This window comes from Epinephelus fuscoguttatus, linkage group LG22, assembly GCF_011397635.1.
Source record: "Epinephelus fuscoguttatus linkage group LG22, E.fuscoguttatus.final_Chr_v1".
In the NCBI taxonomy this organism is placed as follows: Eukaryota; Metazoa; Chordata; class Actinopteri; order Perciformes; family Serranidae; genus Epinephelus; species Epinephelus fuscoguttatus.
The window spans coordinates 871,535-887,802 of NC_064773.1; the positions used below are offsets into that span (position 1 = coordinate 871,535).

General features: G+C 43.0%; 1 protein-coding gene across 1 annotated transcript; it reads right to left on the bottom strand.

Annotated features, from left to right (window-relative positions):
- Positions 1-10,888: 10,888 nt before the first annotated feature.
- LOC125882771 (E3 ubiquitin-protein ligase TRIM21-like) lies at positions 10,889-15,730 on the bottom strand. The gene is made up of 2 exons (XM_049566624.1): positions 15,634-15,730; positions 10,889-13,040 (listed from the first exon to the last, which is right to left on the bottom strand). Exon 2 carries the CDS (start codon positions 13,029-13,031, stop codon positions 11,385-11,387), a length of 1,647 nt encoding a protein of 548 aa, XP_049422581.1. The 5' UTR covers positions 13,032-13,040; positions 15,634-15,730; the 3' UTR covers positions 10,889-11,384.
- Between the last annotated feature and the right edge of the window lie 538 nt (positions 15,731-16,268).

Consider the following 16,268-nt stretch of genomic DNA (forward strand, 5'->3'; position numbering starts at 1 on the left):
CAGAGACACTGGAAAAATCATCAAAAAACACTGGTATATTGTGGAAACGGACCCTGTCTTGAAGAACTGTTTCTCCATTTTCTTAGGGACATTCCCTCTGGTAATTATCCATGTGGCCGTTGTCAGCAATGTCATTTTACTCATAAAACCATTTTTTTTTAATCATCCACACACAGGAAAAAAACTCAGAATCAATGGTATTATAACATGTTCTACATCTAATGTTATATGCATGTTGAAGTGTCCATGTAGCTTATGTAGGTAAAACTACAAGATCTTTGTAGACTCGCGTAGCAGAACATCGCAGTAACATCAGGAACAATTATTTCTAGTCCCGTGGCCATGCATTTTCCTGCAGCAAAACACAATATTTCTACCCTTAGATACATAGAAATAGAAGTAGTAAAAAAAACATGTGGAGGGGGCGACACAAACACCATGTTACTCAAGAGGGAGTTATTTTAGATACATACATTGGGCACTCTAGCTCCTAAGGGGCTCAGTGAAGAATTTGATATCAGACCGTGTCTGTGATACTTTCTGATTCTTTGGTGTGTACATGCTTCATGTGTGATTTCCATCAGATGTGGTCATCTGTTGTCACGCCAAGGAATTTGATTTCATGCACACTTTCAATATTAAACCCATACAAACGAGTCTTTATCCGTGTATTAGTTCTGCAGCTCCCAAGAAGTATCGCTCTTGTTTTGATGAAGAGGCACTGAGGACCCAGAGAGGGATCGACAGTGTGAGAGAGGTGTTAGGAGGTCTGACGGAGGATTGGGTACAGACTGACATCACATCTCATGTCCTTGCTTTGTGTGATATTTTTTTCTGTTTTTCTGAGTATTTTTTCTGAGTTAAGAGAGCAATAGAACAACAGACTCTTTCATTCCTTTCTTGAGAGCTCCATATAATGGAAGCAAACATGACCCGCTTGTTTAGTTGAATCCAGTTTTACTTTGTTTTGGGTTTGAGACACTGGGAGATACTCTTGTCTTTAAGTCATATAGATGGTGTTATCATTAGTTTGTTGACTTTACGCAGGCACCTTGAGACTTTGCGCTTGTTCAGACAAAAAGCCCATTCAGATCTGCTGGACACTGCAGTGTTTCTCCAGAATCAGCTGGACACATATGGCAAGCCAAAGTAAAACTGGATTAAACTAAACGAGCGGGTCATGTTTGCATGTTTGAAATGAAAGCGTCTGTTGTTCTATTGCTCTCTTAACTCAGAAAAAAAATGCTCAGAAAAACGGAAAAATAAAACAATTACTCCGAAAAACAGAAAAAATTACTCAATAAAACAGATTTTTGTTTATTTGTCAAGTGAATGCAATACACTTCCGTACCTGCAGCTCTCTGTGGTCCCAGAAAGAGTCTTCTATCGACTGGTGTTAAGGAGAGTAAGGGGCATTCTCCAAATCACAAATAGGCTACATTATGTTTCACATGTACCATATCAGTGTTTCTGATGTGATGTTGTATATGAGCTGACTTTGTTGCCACTAGATGGCGTAACACCTACGTAAGCAAGATGCTTGCCGAGCTGCAGACTTCTCTCCAAGACCCAACAAACAACAAAAGCAAAAAATCAAAACAGACATGTAACAGGCTGAAGTTGACACGGCGTCCCAGAACGTCAACAACCAACACACCCAGGGTACCTTGGACGTCATATGTGGACGTGGAAAGTCCATGACCAAACATGGACATGTGACGAGGTTACATGGTGCGTTCGTTTTGTACTCGGAGGTCGGAAATTCCCAGTTCCCAGTTAGAAGTTTAAACTCGAACGCACCCTGAGATCAGATTTACAACTCGGAAACTCGGAGCAACCGCATCATCCCAGACTTACGAATTCAAGATGGCTGCCGGTCACATACATAGTGAGTCAACACTCTGCTAAAGTACTGTTTATAGCAACTTTATCTTATTTGTTTCACATCAGGTCAGCCTCATCTGCGGCGTTCATCAGTTGGAGTGCATGATGGTTTTGAAGCTGTCTATACTCCCAAAGTTCAAGGGCAACAAAGGCTTTCTTGCAGACGTCCATGTTTTTTTTCAACTTGTCCATCGTTGTCAACTAGAATGCAAAAACTGTTGTCAACTCGGAGGTGACGGTATTCCCACTACCGACTTTCGACCTTCGAGTACAAAACGAACGCACCAACAGTGAGGATGGGTTGGTGTTGCAATGAATCGTGGGGAAATAAATCAGTGTAGTCTGCTGAAGTCTGGAACACAGAGGCCAGAAACCACACCCACCATCAGGACTCTCAGGCAGCCATGTTTATGCAGATTTAAAGATGAACTGGGAGCAAGGTGGGTGTGTGTGTGTGTGTGTGTGTGTGTGTGTGTGTGTGTGTGTGTGTGTGTGTGTGTGTGTGTGTGTGTGTGTGTGTGTGTGTGTGTTGGTGTGTGCGTGTGTGAGGGGTAACTGTGGTTCTTTAGTGTAATAAAACATGCATGTGACTGAACTGAAAAGCTCAACTATCACATATGGGTGTAGAGTTCATGTGTCCACATACTTTTGGCCGTGTAGTGTGCCTCATCACAGACTGAACCAGCAGCCACTAGATGGCAGCACACACCAGACAACAGGCCACAACACCACAGTGTGACTCACATGTGCTGAGAACACTTTATCTTTATGATCCAGGCACAGACGCTCGTCTCCGCCGCAGATCGTACTGCTGTCATTCATTCATCCAGTTCATTTGGTGAGGAGGAAGATAAGCAGTCCTGATGATGAGGTGTTCAGTGGGTAAATCACAGGGATGAAGATGAGTGTGTTGTTGATGGATGATGTCACTCATGTTAGCTGTTTGCATTCATGTCTTTGTCTTCGTCCTCAGTCCGTCTGCTGCGTCAACACTCAGCACACTCACTACATGTACAGTACAGGTGCTGGATTAAAGAACGAATACCACTTCAAACTCCTCCTCCTCCTCCTCCATGTCAGGGTAAACCTTGTGCTTTTAACTTTCCTGCGTTGGTCTGACAGCTTTAGTTACTTTCCACGTCCTTCCTGTCGGTGGTGGTCCTGGCACATTTGGTGCCCCAGGCAAGCCTTCCCTCTTAGCTTTTAGCTTGTACAGATTTTAGGGATATAAAAAATACCCATGTAGGCACCGGGGAAATATTTCTGCTGCAGCTGAAACTCTGCTCATAAGAACGACACAATGAACACTGAACAGTGACGAGGAACAGAGGGAAACACCGAGGTTTATGTACACACGAAACTAATCCAAGAACATGAAACAAGAAACACAAACAGAAGACTCACGAGAGAACAGAACCAAAACCAGGATCAGGACAGTTTCAGTTCTTTTATTAATTATCATGGTTTATTGACTAACATGACATTTTAGATTTTAGGGATATAAAACTACCAAACAATACCAATGTAGTCGCTGGGGAAACATTTCTACTGCAGATGAAACTATCACTCATAAACATGAGCATGTACATTGTTCAAATAATAAATTATTTGATCATGTTTCTTCATTTAGAAAAAATTAAAATGTGTTTATTTTTTCAATTTGATGATTTTTAAAAAAAAAAATATTAAAGAATTTCAGTTCATTTATTAATTATCATGGATTATTGACTAACATGACATTTTAGATTTTAGAGATATAAAACTACCAAACAATACTGATGTAGTCACTGGGGAAACATTTCTACTGCAGAAGAAACTATCAAAATGGCTTTTGACTTAAATATATGACGGAGTATTAGGGCCACATTGAAGAAAAAAAAAATCGGAGATTTTGAGAATAAAGTCGAAATATTACGAGAAAAAACTTGTAATATTTCGAGAATAAAGTCATAACTGAGAAAAAGTCATAATATTATGAGAATAATGTCGTAGTTTTTAAGGAAATAACCAACAACAAACAGAACATCAGATTGTCTTGTCTCCTTGCTCAGTGTAATATTAATGTGCCTGACGCAGCTGGATCTGTGAGCGTTTGGTCGCTAAGAAGGCTGTTAAGAGTGGGTCAGCTCCATCTTACAACTCCTTCTTAGTGAAAGATCTTCTTAAGCTAAGAGCGATCTGGGACACGTGGCCATTATCATGTCAACATACAGGGAACATGTGTCCAGAGTTTATGACATTTACTGGGAGAGCTAGAGCCATTTGACTAAAGCTGACGTTATCACTGCTGTAGCATGATGTTATTAGGCTAAATACTACATTTCTAACAGTGTCTGAGCTGATTTATTGACACAGCATGCTTGTAGGCTGCTGTAACGTTAGGTTTACACAGGAAATAACGGGATGTGACTGAATGGGGTGAAAATATCGTTAGTGAAACAGAAACAAGCGTTAGTTAGGGGACAAGAGCCAAGAGTCACAAAGACTCACGTGTGTTAAAAGTTACTTAGAACCGGTGTATTTACTGTAGGCTATGTGTCCGGGGTCCTTCGCCTGTGGAACGAGTAACGTGATCACTAACTTGTCCCCAAACCAACGCATGTTTCTGCGAGGCCTATGTGTTTCACTAACGTTCTATATGTATTATGAAGGATGTCAGACTGGCCAATCAGTGGCAGAGTTGGTCCCGGAGTTTCGACTGACACAGAACCGGCACGGTGCCAGTTCCCAAACCTAATTATTAGGCTACTTACAACGACATGAAAGACAATCTGATGTTCTGTTTGTTGTTGGTTATTTCCTTAAAAACTACGACTTTATTCTCGTAATATTATGACTTTTTCTCAGTTGTGACTTTATTCTCGAAATCTCCGATTTTTTTTTTCTTCAGTGTGGCCCTAATACTCCGTCGTATATTAGGGCCAAAAATTCGGAGATGTTGAGAATAAAGTCGTAATATTATGAAAAAAAACTTGTAATATTATGAGTTTATTCTTGTAATACTACAAAAATAAAGTCGTAATTTAATGAGAAAAAACTCATAACATTACAAGAATAAAGTCGTAGTTTATAAAGAAATAACCAACAACAAACAGAATGGGGAACCTGCTTGTGGCAGCTGCTCTTTGTCTCAGATGTGTTGCCTCGACACACACATACGAGGTTTTCCTTGTAATATTATGACTTCATTCTCGTAATATTATGACCTTTTCTCAGTTACAACTTTATTCTATACTTATATACTTACTTCATACTGAACGAAGGACTTTTACTTGTAGTGGAGTATTTTCACAGAGTGGTATAAATATTTTTATTACATAAAGGATCTGAATACTTTTCCTGTTCTGATCAAACACAGAATAAATGAGATATGGTTTCATTGACTGACAGTCTGCTCTTAAAAACATGGAGGGGAACACAGAGCTGTGCAGGTGACACAGATTAGATTCTTGGACCATTTTTTGACAGATGGCTTCATGCTCCAGTGTCTGTGCTTCATGATTCTTGGTGCTTCAGCCTTTTCCAAACACAACAACTCTCACCTCCAACTCGAGTATCTTCTCCAGAGTTTAAAGCATCTCTTCCAGTGCAGCCTCACAGTTATTGCACAAGAGCTCTTGTTTGTTTGGACATCGCTCTGCTTCCACATATCATCCACAGACTTATGGGAAAAAATAATTGTGGCTAATTAAACCAAAGGGAAAGAAAACACACTCGGGGGGCTTCATGTTTGAGGCTGTCTGATGCTTTAAGTTGCGTCCCCTCCTGGAGGCAGCATATGGGCACACGAGTGCTGTTCCTCAGGCAGTTTCAGGACGGGCCTTTTGCCATAGATTACTGTACATAACAGCTGCCAACACTCACACAGAGAGACATATTACACTGCTGTTAATGATTTAGGAACGGACCAATAAAAACCCACTTGCTTTATCATCCTTAATTTATTAGTAGAAAACACACACAAGACGGCACAGTGCGCTGCTGGAGAGCCTCCTGTAAAAGAATAAGTAAAGAAGTGGCAGCAGGCTCGACATTAATTTGCTGTGAAACTGACGGTGTCTTGCTGTTGCTGAGATTGGCGGTTTGTTGCAGTTTAATAATTGCAGAGCTGTTGGTGCCAAAAGGCAGGTTTATTACACTTTATTGCTGTTTAGTTGCACCTTCTTAAATCTGAGCCATTTCATTAACTTTAATTAGCAGTGATGTGCTTCATTTAAAGGTGACAGGATTAAACTGTTGACATTTTATTCTAACAGCAGCGACACGCTGTGTGTCTGCTGCTGATGATTAATAATTCAAACCTGTGCTGTGCCAAAAGGTCACTGTAAGGTTCTTTATTGTTCCTACATTTGATTCCTCTCGAGCACCTCCATGAAAGAACCACTCGTACATCACTTCCTCCCTGTGACCTCGTCACATGTCCACGTTTGGTCATGGACTTTCCACGTCCACATATGACGTCCAAGGTACCCTGGGTGTGTTGGTTGTTGACGTTCTGGGACGCCGTGTCAACTTCAGCCTGTTACATGCATTGTCTGTTTTCAAAATACACTTCTGTTTTCACAGGAAATGTACAGTTTGATACAGTCTCTTTCAAAATAAAAGCACTACGCTGGTACAACACCACCAACTGATGTTTTTTTTCCTTCAACAACACACACACATGGTTACGTTTAGGAATAAAGAACAGGGTTTGGCTTTACAATCTAACGGGAAGTGAACACCGGCCTCTCACCTACTCTACTCGGACTTTGGCCGTCTTAACTTTCATTGTTGTCCCGGCATGTTTCTTTGTGATGCCACATGCATTTCCTTATTAACAGGTGGAGTTTATCAAGTTGAAACAATCAAGTCAGTTGGTATAAATAACTTTGAACGCTTGAGATTTACAGATGAAAATACAATAATGTTCTTGCATGAGGCCCATCGTTCACAGTTACTGTACAACATACACAATACACACGTAAAGTGTTTTTTTAATCCTCTGTTGACCTTAAGTTATTAATGCTTCATTGTCATCCAGCAGCAGCAGCAGCAGCAGGACCTTATATGACATATAACACATACAAAATGAGGACAGCCAAACAAGTTCAAGAATGCATGATCAAATTCCTCCACAGCTGTCCCCAAAGAAAATGTGAGTGTCATGTAAGTGACGGTGACGACGCAGTGAGCAATGCAGCTCAGAACAAAAGAGTGAGCACTTGATGGACAGCTCAACCCGACTTGTCTTACTGCAAAGTCACATGACAATGAACCAGCAAAGTCACCCTGAGCAAACTCAGCAGCTCTCCTCCATTAAGACTATCAGGCCGTCATCACGGGCGACATTTTTAAATGTCACAGCTGGAAAATCACAGGTGTAAATAATGAGATGAATGATTCAGTTTCAGGGCTGTGGTGTTGAGCTCACTGTCATGTCAATGTTTCTACTAACAGCTCCTGTTATGACAAGTCAAACGTCTGCTTTGAAAAAGGCCCATTAACAGTGTCGACCTGTGTTTCAAAAACCAGGAAAACCACAGGTGCAATTAATTATTAACTTTCTATTAAATCAGTCCAGGTTTTGAGTTTTGTTGCCCGAGGCATCATTAAAGGCAGCGGTTCCTGGTTCAGATATCTACTCAGTCATCAGTTCAAGGTCCACACAGTTTAATATATTTACCAGCCCCTTTTACACTGCCAGATTTTTGGCGAATGTTGGGCTGTTTTGCCGCCAAGCTGCGAGCGTTTAGACACACAGAGCCGGATTGGCGAGTTGATCCAAGGTGCCCAATTTTCCTCCTCGTAGGGTAGACATATTGGTGGAACCCTTTTAGTTTAAACAGACCGAGGCGGCCTTCTGCAACGGGAGGAGCTGTTGATGACTTGTGGGAGGAGCTGTTGATGACTTGTGGGAGGGGCTGTTGATGACTTGTGGGAGGAGCTGTTGATGACTTGTGGGAGGAGCTGTTGATGACTTGTGGGAGGAGCTGTTGATGACTTGTGGGAGGGGCTGTTGATGACTTGTGGGAGGAGCTGTTGATGACTTGTGGGAGGGGCTGTTGATGACTTGTGGGAGGAGCTGTTGATGACTTGTGGGAGGGGCTGTTGATGACTTGTGGGAGGAGCTGTTGATGACTTGTGGGAGGGGCTGTTGATGACTTGTGGGAGGAGCTGTTGATGACTTGTGGGAGGGGCTATTGATGACTTGTGGGAGGGGCTATTGATGACTTGTGGGAGGAGCTGTTGATGACTTGTGGGAGGGGCTATTGATGACTTGTGGGAGGAGCTGTTGATGACTTGTGGGAGGGGCTATTGATGACTTGTGGGAGGAGCTGTTGATGACGCTGTACGTGCGAGCCACTGGAGGTGGATAAACAGGAAACAGCTGATAGCAGGAATTAGCGAGCAGCTAGTAGCAAGAGGGAAACACAAACCTGACAGACACTGTAAAGATGAGCAACTGGGGAGACAAGGAATTGCGCGCCCTCCTTGTCCTCTCAAACGAAGAGGCCATTAACCATCAGATGACGGGGACGGTGAAGAACGGGCCGACTTACGAGAGAATCACCGAAGGACTGACCAGCCGCGGCTTCCCTCCCACGTCACTGTTTACGTCACACGCTGAGCTACACATTTTGTTACTTGCTCACGCCCCCCATTGCCCCGAAAAAGGCACATTCTGTATAAACAAAAGTAGGTAGGCGGCATTTTGCTGCACTCCCCGATTTTGTTTTTATACTGCCAATGCTGAAAAAAACACTGATTGGGCTTTCCTGCAAATTTGCACAACTCCTGTTTAAAAGGGGCTCGTGTCATAATCGTGTTTGGTCATGTAGTCAAACTAGTTTGCAGTCTCTTTTACGCATCTGTCCGCTGGTCACTAACTCTACAGCAGGAAACAGCACTTCAAAATAAAACATAACGTACCCAATAAAGCGTGTTTTTTACATACATGACGTGTTTGTGAGTCACTTGTAATCCAATCCAAATGGACCCATGACCCACTTTTGGACCGCAAGTCATTTGTTGGGGACCACTGATTAAAGGGATTTTTTGAAGTGGGTTGTACGAGGTATTTATCCACAGTCAGTGTGTTACCTTCAGTAGATGTCAGTCAGCATGCCCCCAGTTTGGAGAAGCAGGCTGGAATCAGACACAGAAGCTAAGCAACATACTGCTGTGGACAAGAACCCCAACGACAACGTGTTCCTGTCATCTAAAAGAATCAATATCTGTTTAAGTGTACGCTACATTTAGAAACTTTATGTTGCCTTATTTTGCCACCAGACAGCAGTTTCTGACAGGAAACTAAAGCTGTTATATTTCTCTCTTCAAAGCCAGAATTCATTGATAAAAACAGGATGGCTCTTTTCGTCTGTGTCTGACACCAGACGTCACTGATCAAGTGCCAGATTTCGACGACTTTGGAGTGTGACCAAAGAAAGGTTTTCCCTGTTTTCTCTAAGAAAGCCCTTTCTGACACAAAGCTATTCACTCTAACCCAAACCACGACTCTTTTCTTAACCAAGGTACCTACTCATGGTAAAAAGCTCTAAAGGAAAATTTCTCCCAACTGTGTATGGAGGAGAAGGTGGTGACATCAGAGGAAGAATAAGCATTTGAAAGATGGAAACATTTCCAGGAAACTCTTCAGAATCGTTGGATGTCAAGAAATAAAGCTCAGGATGAAACCGGCCGTCTGCGACCCAAAGTCAAACATGGAAGCTGTAAGTTTTGCCAGCTTCATGTTGTTTTAGTGTTTTCTGTTTTTACTGTCCTTTGTCAGTGGACAGGGTATCCTCCTGCATCTGCTGATGATGGTCCAGATTAGTGTGTCAGTCTCTGCTTGTTACATGCATACAGTTCAGTCTTTGGCACTAAAACACCTCGATTTAACATTTATGTTCTTGTTCAGCAAAAAGTAGAAAACAAATCGGTCCGCACACAAGCAGCTCTCAGTTAGGAGGACTTTAATGCAGAGTGAAGTTTTGAGCCTATTTTTGAGCTCAAAACGTTGCGTTACATTAAAATCCCTGCAAATGGGAGCCGCTTGTGTGCGAGCCTATTTGTTCTCCACTTTGCCAGATGTTTCCCACTCCACTGGACGTTGGGATGTGCATGTCTTTTGTACTGTTAAAGATTCAGAAAAAAACTCACATGGGAATCAAACAGCAAGCTCGCGAGAGAAAGTCGTCTGCAGTTTGTTGGGCCCATCTACCTCCGCCCCCGCCCACCCTGTAGGTGGCGTTACAATCTGATAGAGCTGGCGGCGTATCATATCACTGTAAAAGGAGTCTTTGTGCTACAATATCTGATGACGAAACCACTGACTAGGAGGCAGCATTTGATGAGTTTGGAATGAGAACGGGTTGACACAGGAGTTGCTGGTCTACTGCTGCCTCAGTCTGTGTTCAGATCAGAATTTGGCATTTAAAAGGGATTCAATTCACCAAAGTCACACAACTGATGAAGGCAGCGGTAGACCAGCAACTTCTGTGCTCAACAAGTTAAAATTACTATTTCTTTCAGGAGTCTTGAGAACACAGATGGTCTAAATGGGCTTTCTGACAGCAAGGTAAAGTGGTAAAGATTTTTTAGGTGACTGAATTACATTCTGTTGCTGCCCCTATACCCAACAGTGCATTGCTCAGCTGGCACTCCTATCTGCTTCTCCAAACTGGGGATGCAGCAATAGATACCTACTGCTGGTAATACACTCATTAAGGGTAATGACCCATAAAACCCCACTTCAAAAGTATCCCTTTAATCTAGTTAGTTTCACGTCTGCTAAAACAAGCCAAAGGGTCTTCTAAATGTCTGGTCTGAATCGGTGCATGAGTTTGTAAACTTGTTGAATTTCCCTTTGGTTCCGTTAGTTTTGCACAAAGACTCAAAATGCATCACTTAAAAGTAAACATGTTCACTATGCTCAGCTGCTAGATGTGTCTGGGGCAGAAAGAACAGACTCAAGTGTTCGTCTAAGTCAGACCTTGATTTATTCCTAACAACAGGAGCCATTAAGCTCAAACCTACAGAGAACAACAGAAGTTGGATCATGTTCCCACAACAAACAAGTCACCCCAGAATGCCTTTGTGACCAGATGGAAACTGTTTCCACAAAAGGGTGTTGGTGCGATTCTTTTGGTCAGCAACAGCTTACAATTGTGGTGTTCAAATGGATCCAAATGAATCATACCAAGGGGCAACATTCAACCAGAGTCTGATTCAACCAGACTGAAAGAAACATGTTTGAAAACACATTCAGAAAAATGCAATGCTGTGACAAAATTTACCAGAATTTCAGGAAAAACATGAACATTCTCATCCCAGCGTGTCAAATATTGCCGCTGTGTCAGTGGACTTATGTTGTTGTTGGTGGCGTTACAAACTGATGCTGCTCAGTAGCATCCACAAAAGGTGCATTTTGCATCAGTGTCTGACCCCAAAATCACTGACAAAGCGGCAGTATTTGATGAGTTGGGAATGAGAATGGGCTGGAAAACCCTGACACAAAATCATTTCTTTAAAAGATCAGTGCGACTGACCTCAGAAATGATCATAGGGGCAGAGTTGATGCCATCATTATTAAGACCAGGACTGAAGAATGGGTAGAGTTTCTCAGTGAAGGAGCAGCCAGTGAAGGAGTAGAGAAGAGCTGCAGCGTCTACGTCATAAAAAGAGACCAGACCCTCATCATAATCCACAAACACTCCCACCTTCTGTGGCTTCGACTTAAGGGAGAGATGTAGAGGGGAGCCAACAAGAGCAGCGTATTCATCTCCATTTTTCAACCACATGGTCCAGTGGCCATTTTCTGGGCATAGTGGGATTATTCCCTTCCTTTTGATTGACTCTTTGGCGACTCCTAGAGTCCATCTAGTCTTTTCTTTAACTTGAGCCTCAAAGTAAATTTTTCCAGAAGAGAAACTCTGTTTCCCCAAAACACAACAACTGGGATTAAATCTCTCAGGCTTGTCTGGTAGATTCTTCTTCACAGCACCGTGATGTACTCGTTTGCCATCACTTGAGAGGATGAGAGCATGATGTGCTGTATTCGGGTCCAGAGTTATATCCACTGCAAACTGCTGGACCCTGTTAAGCTCGGACTCATGGAGCAGCTTCTTTATCTCTTTGCCAAGAGTCTCCTCCAGTTGATCCACAGCTTTCCTCACAGTCCCCTCGTATGATGGCGGATCAATGCTGACCTCTGTCCAGTCCTTGGTGAATGTAGAAGCATTCAGGGATGCAAAGCTCTGGAGGAAGTGAAGGGGGTCTTTTGAGCGTGAGAGCTGCTCCACCTCAGCGCGCCTCCTGATCAGCTCAGAGATTTCCTGCTCCAGCTCTTGGACGAAACCTTTGGCCTCTTTCTCAGTCTTTTTCTGCTTTGCTTCAATCGTCCCAACGAGCTCAGTCTGGGCTCTTTCCAAAGACTGTATTAATGTGGTGAGGACCTGAACGCCATCAGTCATCTCTCTGTCCGCAGCTTCCTTGTTGAGCTTTGATAAGTGTTTGATCTCCTGGATCTTCAGCCGTCTCTCCTGGATCATCCGGTGAATTTCAGCCTCTCTTCTCCCCAGCTCCGCCCTCTGTCTCTCAAACTGTTCTTTCAGCGGTACTACTTCATGCGACTTGTGGTCTAGAACAGGGCACAGCATGCACACACAGATCTGGTCGGTCTTGCAGAAGAGCTCCAGAGGTTTATCATGTATCGTACACATCCTGCCTTCAAGGTTCTCCACAGGATCTGTTAGCTGATGTCTTTTCAGGGGTGCTGCCGTCAGATGTGGCTGCAGATGAGTGTCACAGTAGGAAGCCAGACACACCAGGCAGGACTTCACAGCTCTCTTTTTGTTTTCAGTGCAGATGTCACAGGTGACTTCTCCAGGTTGGGCAGCCTTTTGGTCCGAGCTGCTCCTTCCTGCAGACTCTCTGAACTGAGCAGCCATCTCAGAGATGAAGGTGTTGACTCGCAGGCTGAGCCTTTTATAGAGAGGCTCTTTACATGAGGGACACTGACACTGGGTGCTGCTGTCCCAGTGCTGCGTGATGCAGTCGTGGCAGAAGTTGTGTCCACATGGTAACGTGACTGGATCAGTGAACACGTCCAGACAGATGCTGCACAGGAGCTGCTCTTCAGTCAGCAGAAAGTTGGTCGCTGACATGTCGACACTCTGAAACCAAGAATTCACGCTTCACATTACAACAATATCATGAAACAATTTTGTGTGCATAAAGCAAAAAGTTAAAAGCTAGATTATTGGTATATTACCTAAAATCATAATAACTTTTACATAGCAGACTTCATTAACATGATCACATGTGCAGTGTGAGCACAAGAACAAAGGCCCTCATTTCTCAAACTTACAAACCAACACAGATCTGGACATAGGAATGATCTTATGTTAGGTCTCATGTGTGATTCGTGAAACGCCCCAATATATTCTTTTTTAAAAGGCCCCACTAGAAATGAGCAAGTGCACCATCATGTGCACCTGTACCTGTACCTGTACCTGTACCTGTTCAACCAACTAAATTATGTGTATCTGTAAATGCACTTTGAATGGGTGGAGTCTGAACCTGAAGTAGATGTGGCTCAAACAGGAAACGGGTGTTTGTTATTTTTAGCCTGAAATTGATCAGAAGTTGAACAATGTCGGGTTGAGCTGAATCACAAGATCACAAGATTAAGAGATAAAACAAAACTACCCACATGAGGATTTTCCTTCATCACCAGTACAGATATCGACACATCTTATTTGGTTGAGCTGCGTACTCGTAAAAAGTACATTATCTGTACTGGATACTTGTTTTATCCGAGTACACGGCTCAACCCTAGACTCCACCCAGGGCTGGAGTAGGACTCATTTTCAGCCCTGGAGTTTCATGCCTCAGACCGGCCCACTTTAGATCATGACCTATTATAACTTTACATGTTAAATCTACAATAGTGCACTGTTCTCTAAATTCTTGTAATTCAGTGTATTTTTCTAAAATATTTCCGACTCAGTGTAAGGGTTGCTTCACAGTGTAGATTTATTTCAACATGAGTGCACCTCTCCAACATTATTCTTTACAACACAACATTCTTTTCAACAATATCAGAATCTATATTCTGTCAAATAAGTGTTAACAGATATCCAAACCTTAAAAATGAAATAAAAGAATGAATAAAAATATTAAATATTAAATTTGAAAAATTTAAAAAAGTGTTGCTCTCTCTGATAATGCTATCTCTCAGGGTTTTCCCTGGGTTTGTTCGAGACCAAGGTGGCAAAGGCCTGTGGCGGGGGGCATCTTGACAGCTGTACTTTTAGATCTGGTCCCCCCTCTATTAAATATGAAAGGAGGCCCCCACATGCTTGAGCTTTACACTGCTGACTTGCATCATCAGAACAGACATGTCCTGTGATTTTCAGCCTTCTATGATTATATTTACCCTTTACAGCAGGCACATCCTGACAGCTGAAAATATTACTGTCAGGTATTGTCCCCCCTCTATTAAATCTGAAAGGAGGCTGAAAATCACAGGACACGTCTGTTCTGATGATACAAGTCAGCGGCCCTGAAATGTGTGTTTCTCTTCTATAATACACATTCTACATCTCGGAGGCGATGTCTTTCCACATACGGGCTTCCTTCGCCTTTCAAACGGGACAGAGCTCCGTGGGAAACAGTTGGAGAGACACAGCATACGTGATACCCACTGCCATGACTGAACAAAGGCCCAATATAAAAAAACGAAAACTGAACACCGGCCCTCGCGGCCCTAACGTCAGACCGGTCCACAGGGAAATGTCCCGGTCCTCCCGATTAGCCACTCTGGGCTAGAGTTTATGAGTTTATGAGAAACTTCTCTAAACTAGAAATGATAACGCTGACTTCACAGGTCCAATTTAACCGACTGGTTCTTTCTGGCAGCTTGAAAAGTTCAATCAAAGGAAGTCGGAAAAATGCAGTATTGAAAGAAATCACTGCTGCGGTCAGTGGCGTTGCAGAAGACAGTCAACTCAAGGTTGGAATATTTGATTTATACATCCATGATATGTACCAACCTTTAGCCTACACATATGAATAACATCAGCCTGTATATCATATAATATTTATACTGATACTCATATAAAGCTCATAACTGACCCAGACTGAGGACCATGTGGCTGGATGTGTCAGGTCTGCTTCTATTTCTGGGGTGACTGGGGTAAGAAGAGACAGACGTGTGTCCAAGCCGGACACTGAGTGGCGGCTCATTTGGTACCCTGGGCGAGCCTCCCATCTATTCACGTGACGTCAGATAACTCCCTCATCTCCCCCAGAGAGCAGTAACCAATGTAACGAGTGCAACGAGCTGGGGAGGTAAATGTGTTTTCATTTGTCAGTGTTTTAAAAAAAAGGATAGAGCCGGCCACCAGCGGTGTTCGTCTTTCGGTCAGTGCCACAGAGCCAGGCAGCTGTGATAGAGAGCACGCATCGATGTGGCGACTACACATTTTTAAGGTGGCTGCAAAAGAAGTCAGTCAAAATATGGTCTAATTACAGTTTCCCAGCTCAGCCAGATTAACTCCTGCGTCACAACTCCACGCTGACTCAAACTTGTGTTCATGAGCCGAGACCTGACATAAGATTTGCTCGTAGCCTCTGTGCACGCCCACATTGATACGATGGTTTCATAAATGAAGGCCGTAGTGTCCAGATTACAGTCTGTGCTGAACGTGTTCCCAAAAGCTGTTGGCTGAAAAGCTGAAACCGTGAATCACCAGCTGTACTCACCGATGTTGGGTGAAACTTGGTCAAAGGCCCGATGAACAAAACTGAATCTTTCTTGGAAACTGTTCTCTCTTTCTCGTGCAGGAGTACAGCTCTGTTGCTGTCGCTGCTCACAATGAGGAATTAGGTTTTCAGTGTTGCTGCGCCTCTCAATGCAGGTAAACCAGTTTGGGTGTTTCTGGCAGGGATCGTATGACATTCACTGTCCTCTACATTCCTATTCTCATCTGGCTCAGGTCCAAGTTCAGTCTCTGTCTCAGGAACTGACTCTCAAAGAGGACATCACCCGTCTTCTTTATGACTGAGACTCGACTCAGAGCCTGAGTCACTCCTGGTCTGTTTGGGTTAACTGCTTTCAGATTAGTTTATTCTCAGGGATTCTTATTGTTGTAGGATCCTTTAAGGGGTAAACTTTTTTTTTATTTTCAATAATGTGTGCATGTGGGTTTGGGAAGATTTTTCCAAAAAACTGTTTTGGATCATGTCCAACATTTTAGATGTCTGAAGACCTTTAGTCTCTTTAAGATTGGACACTAGCGAAGCGTGGCAGCAGCACTGAACTGGTTGGTCCACCACTTCAATCCAAACTGGGTTATCTCAAAAACTATTTGATGGTTTGAAATTAAATTCTGCACAGA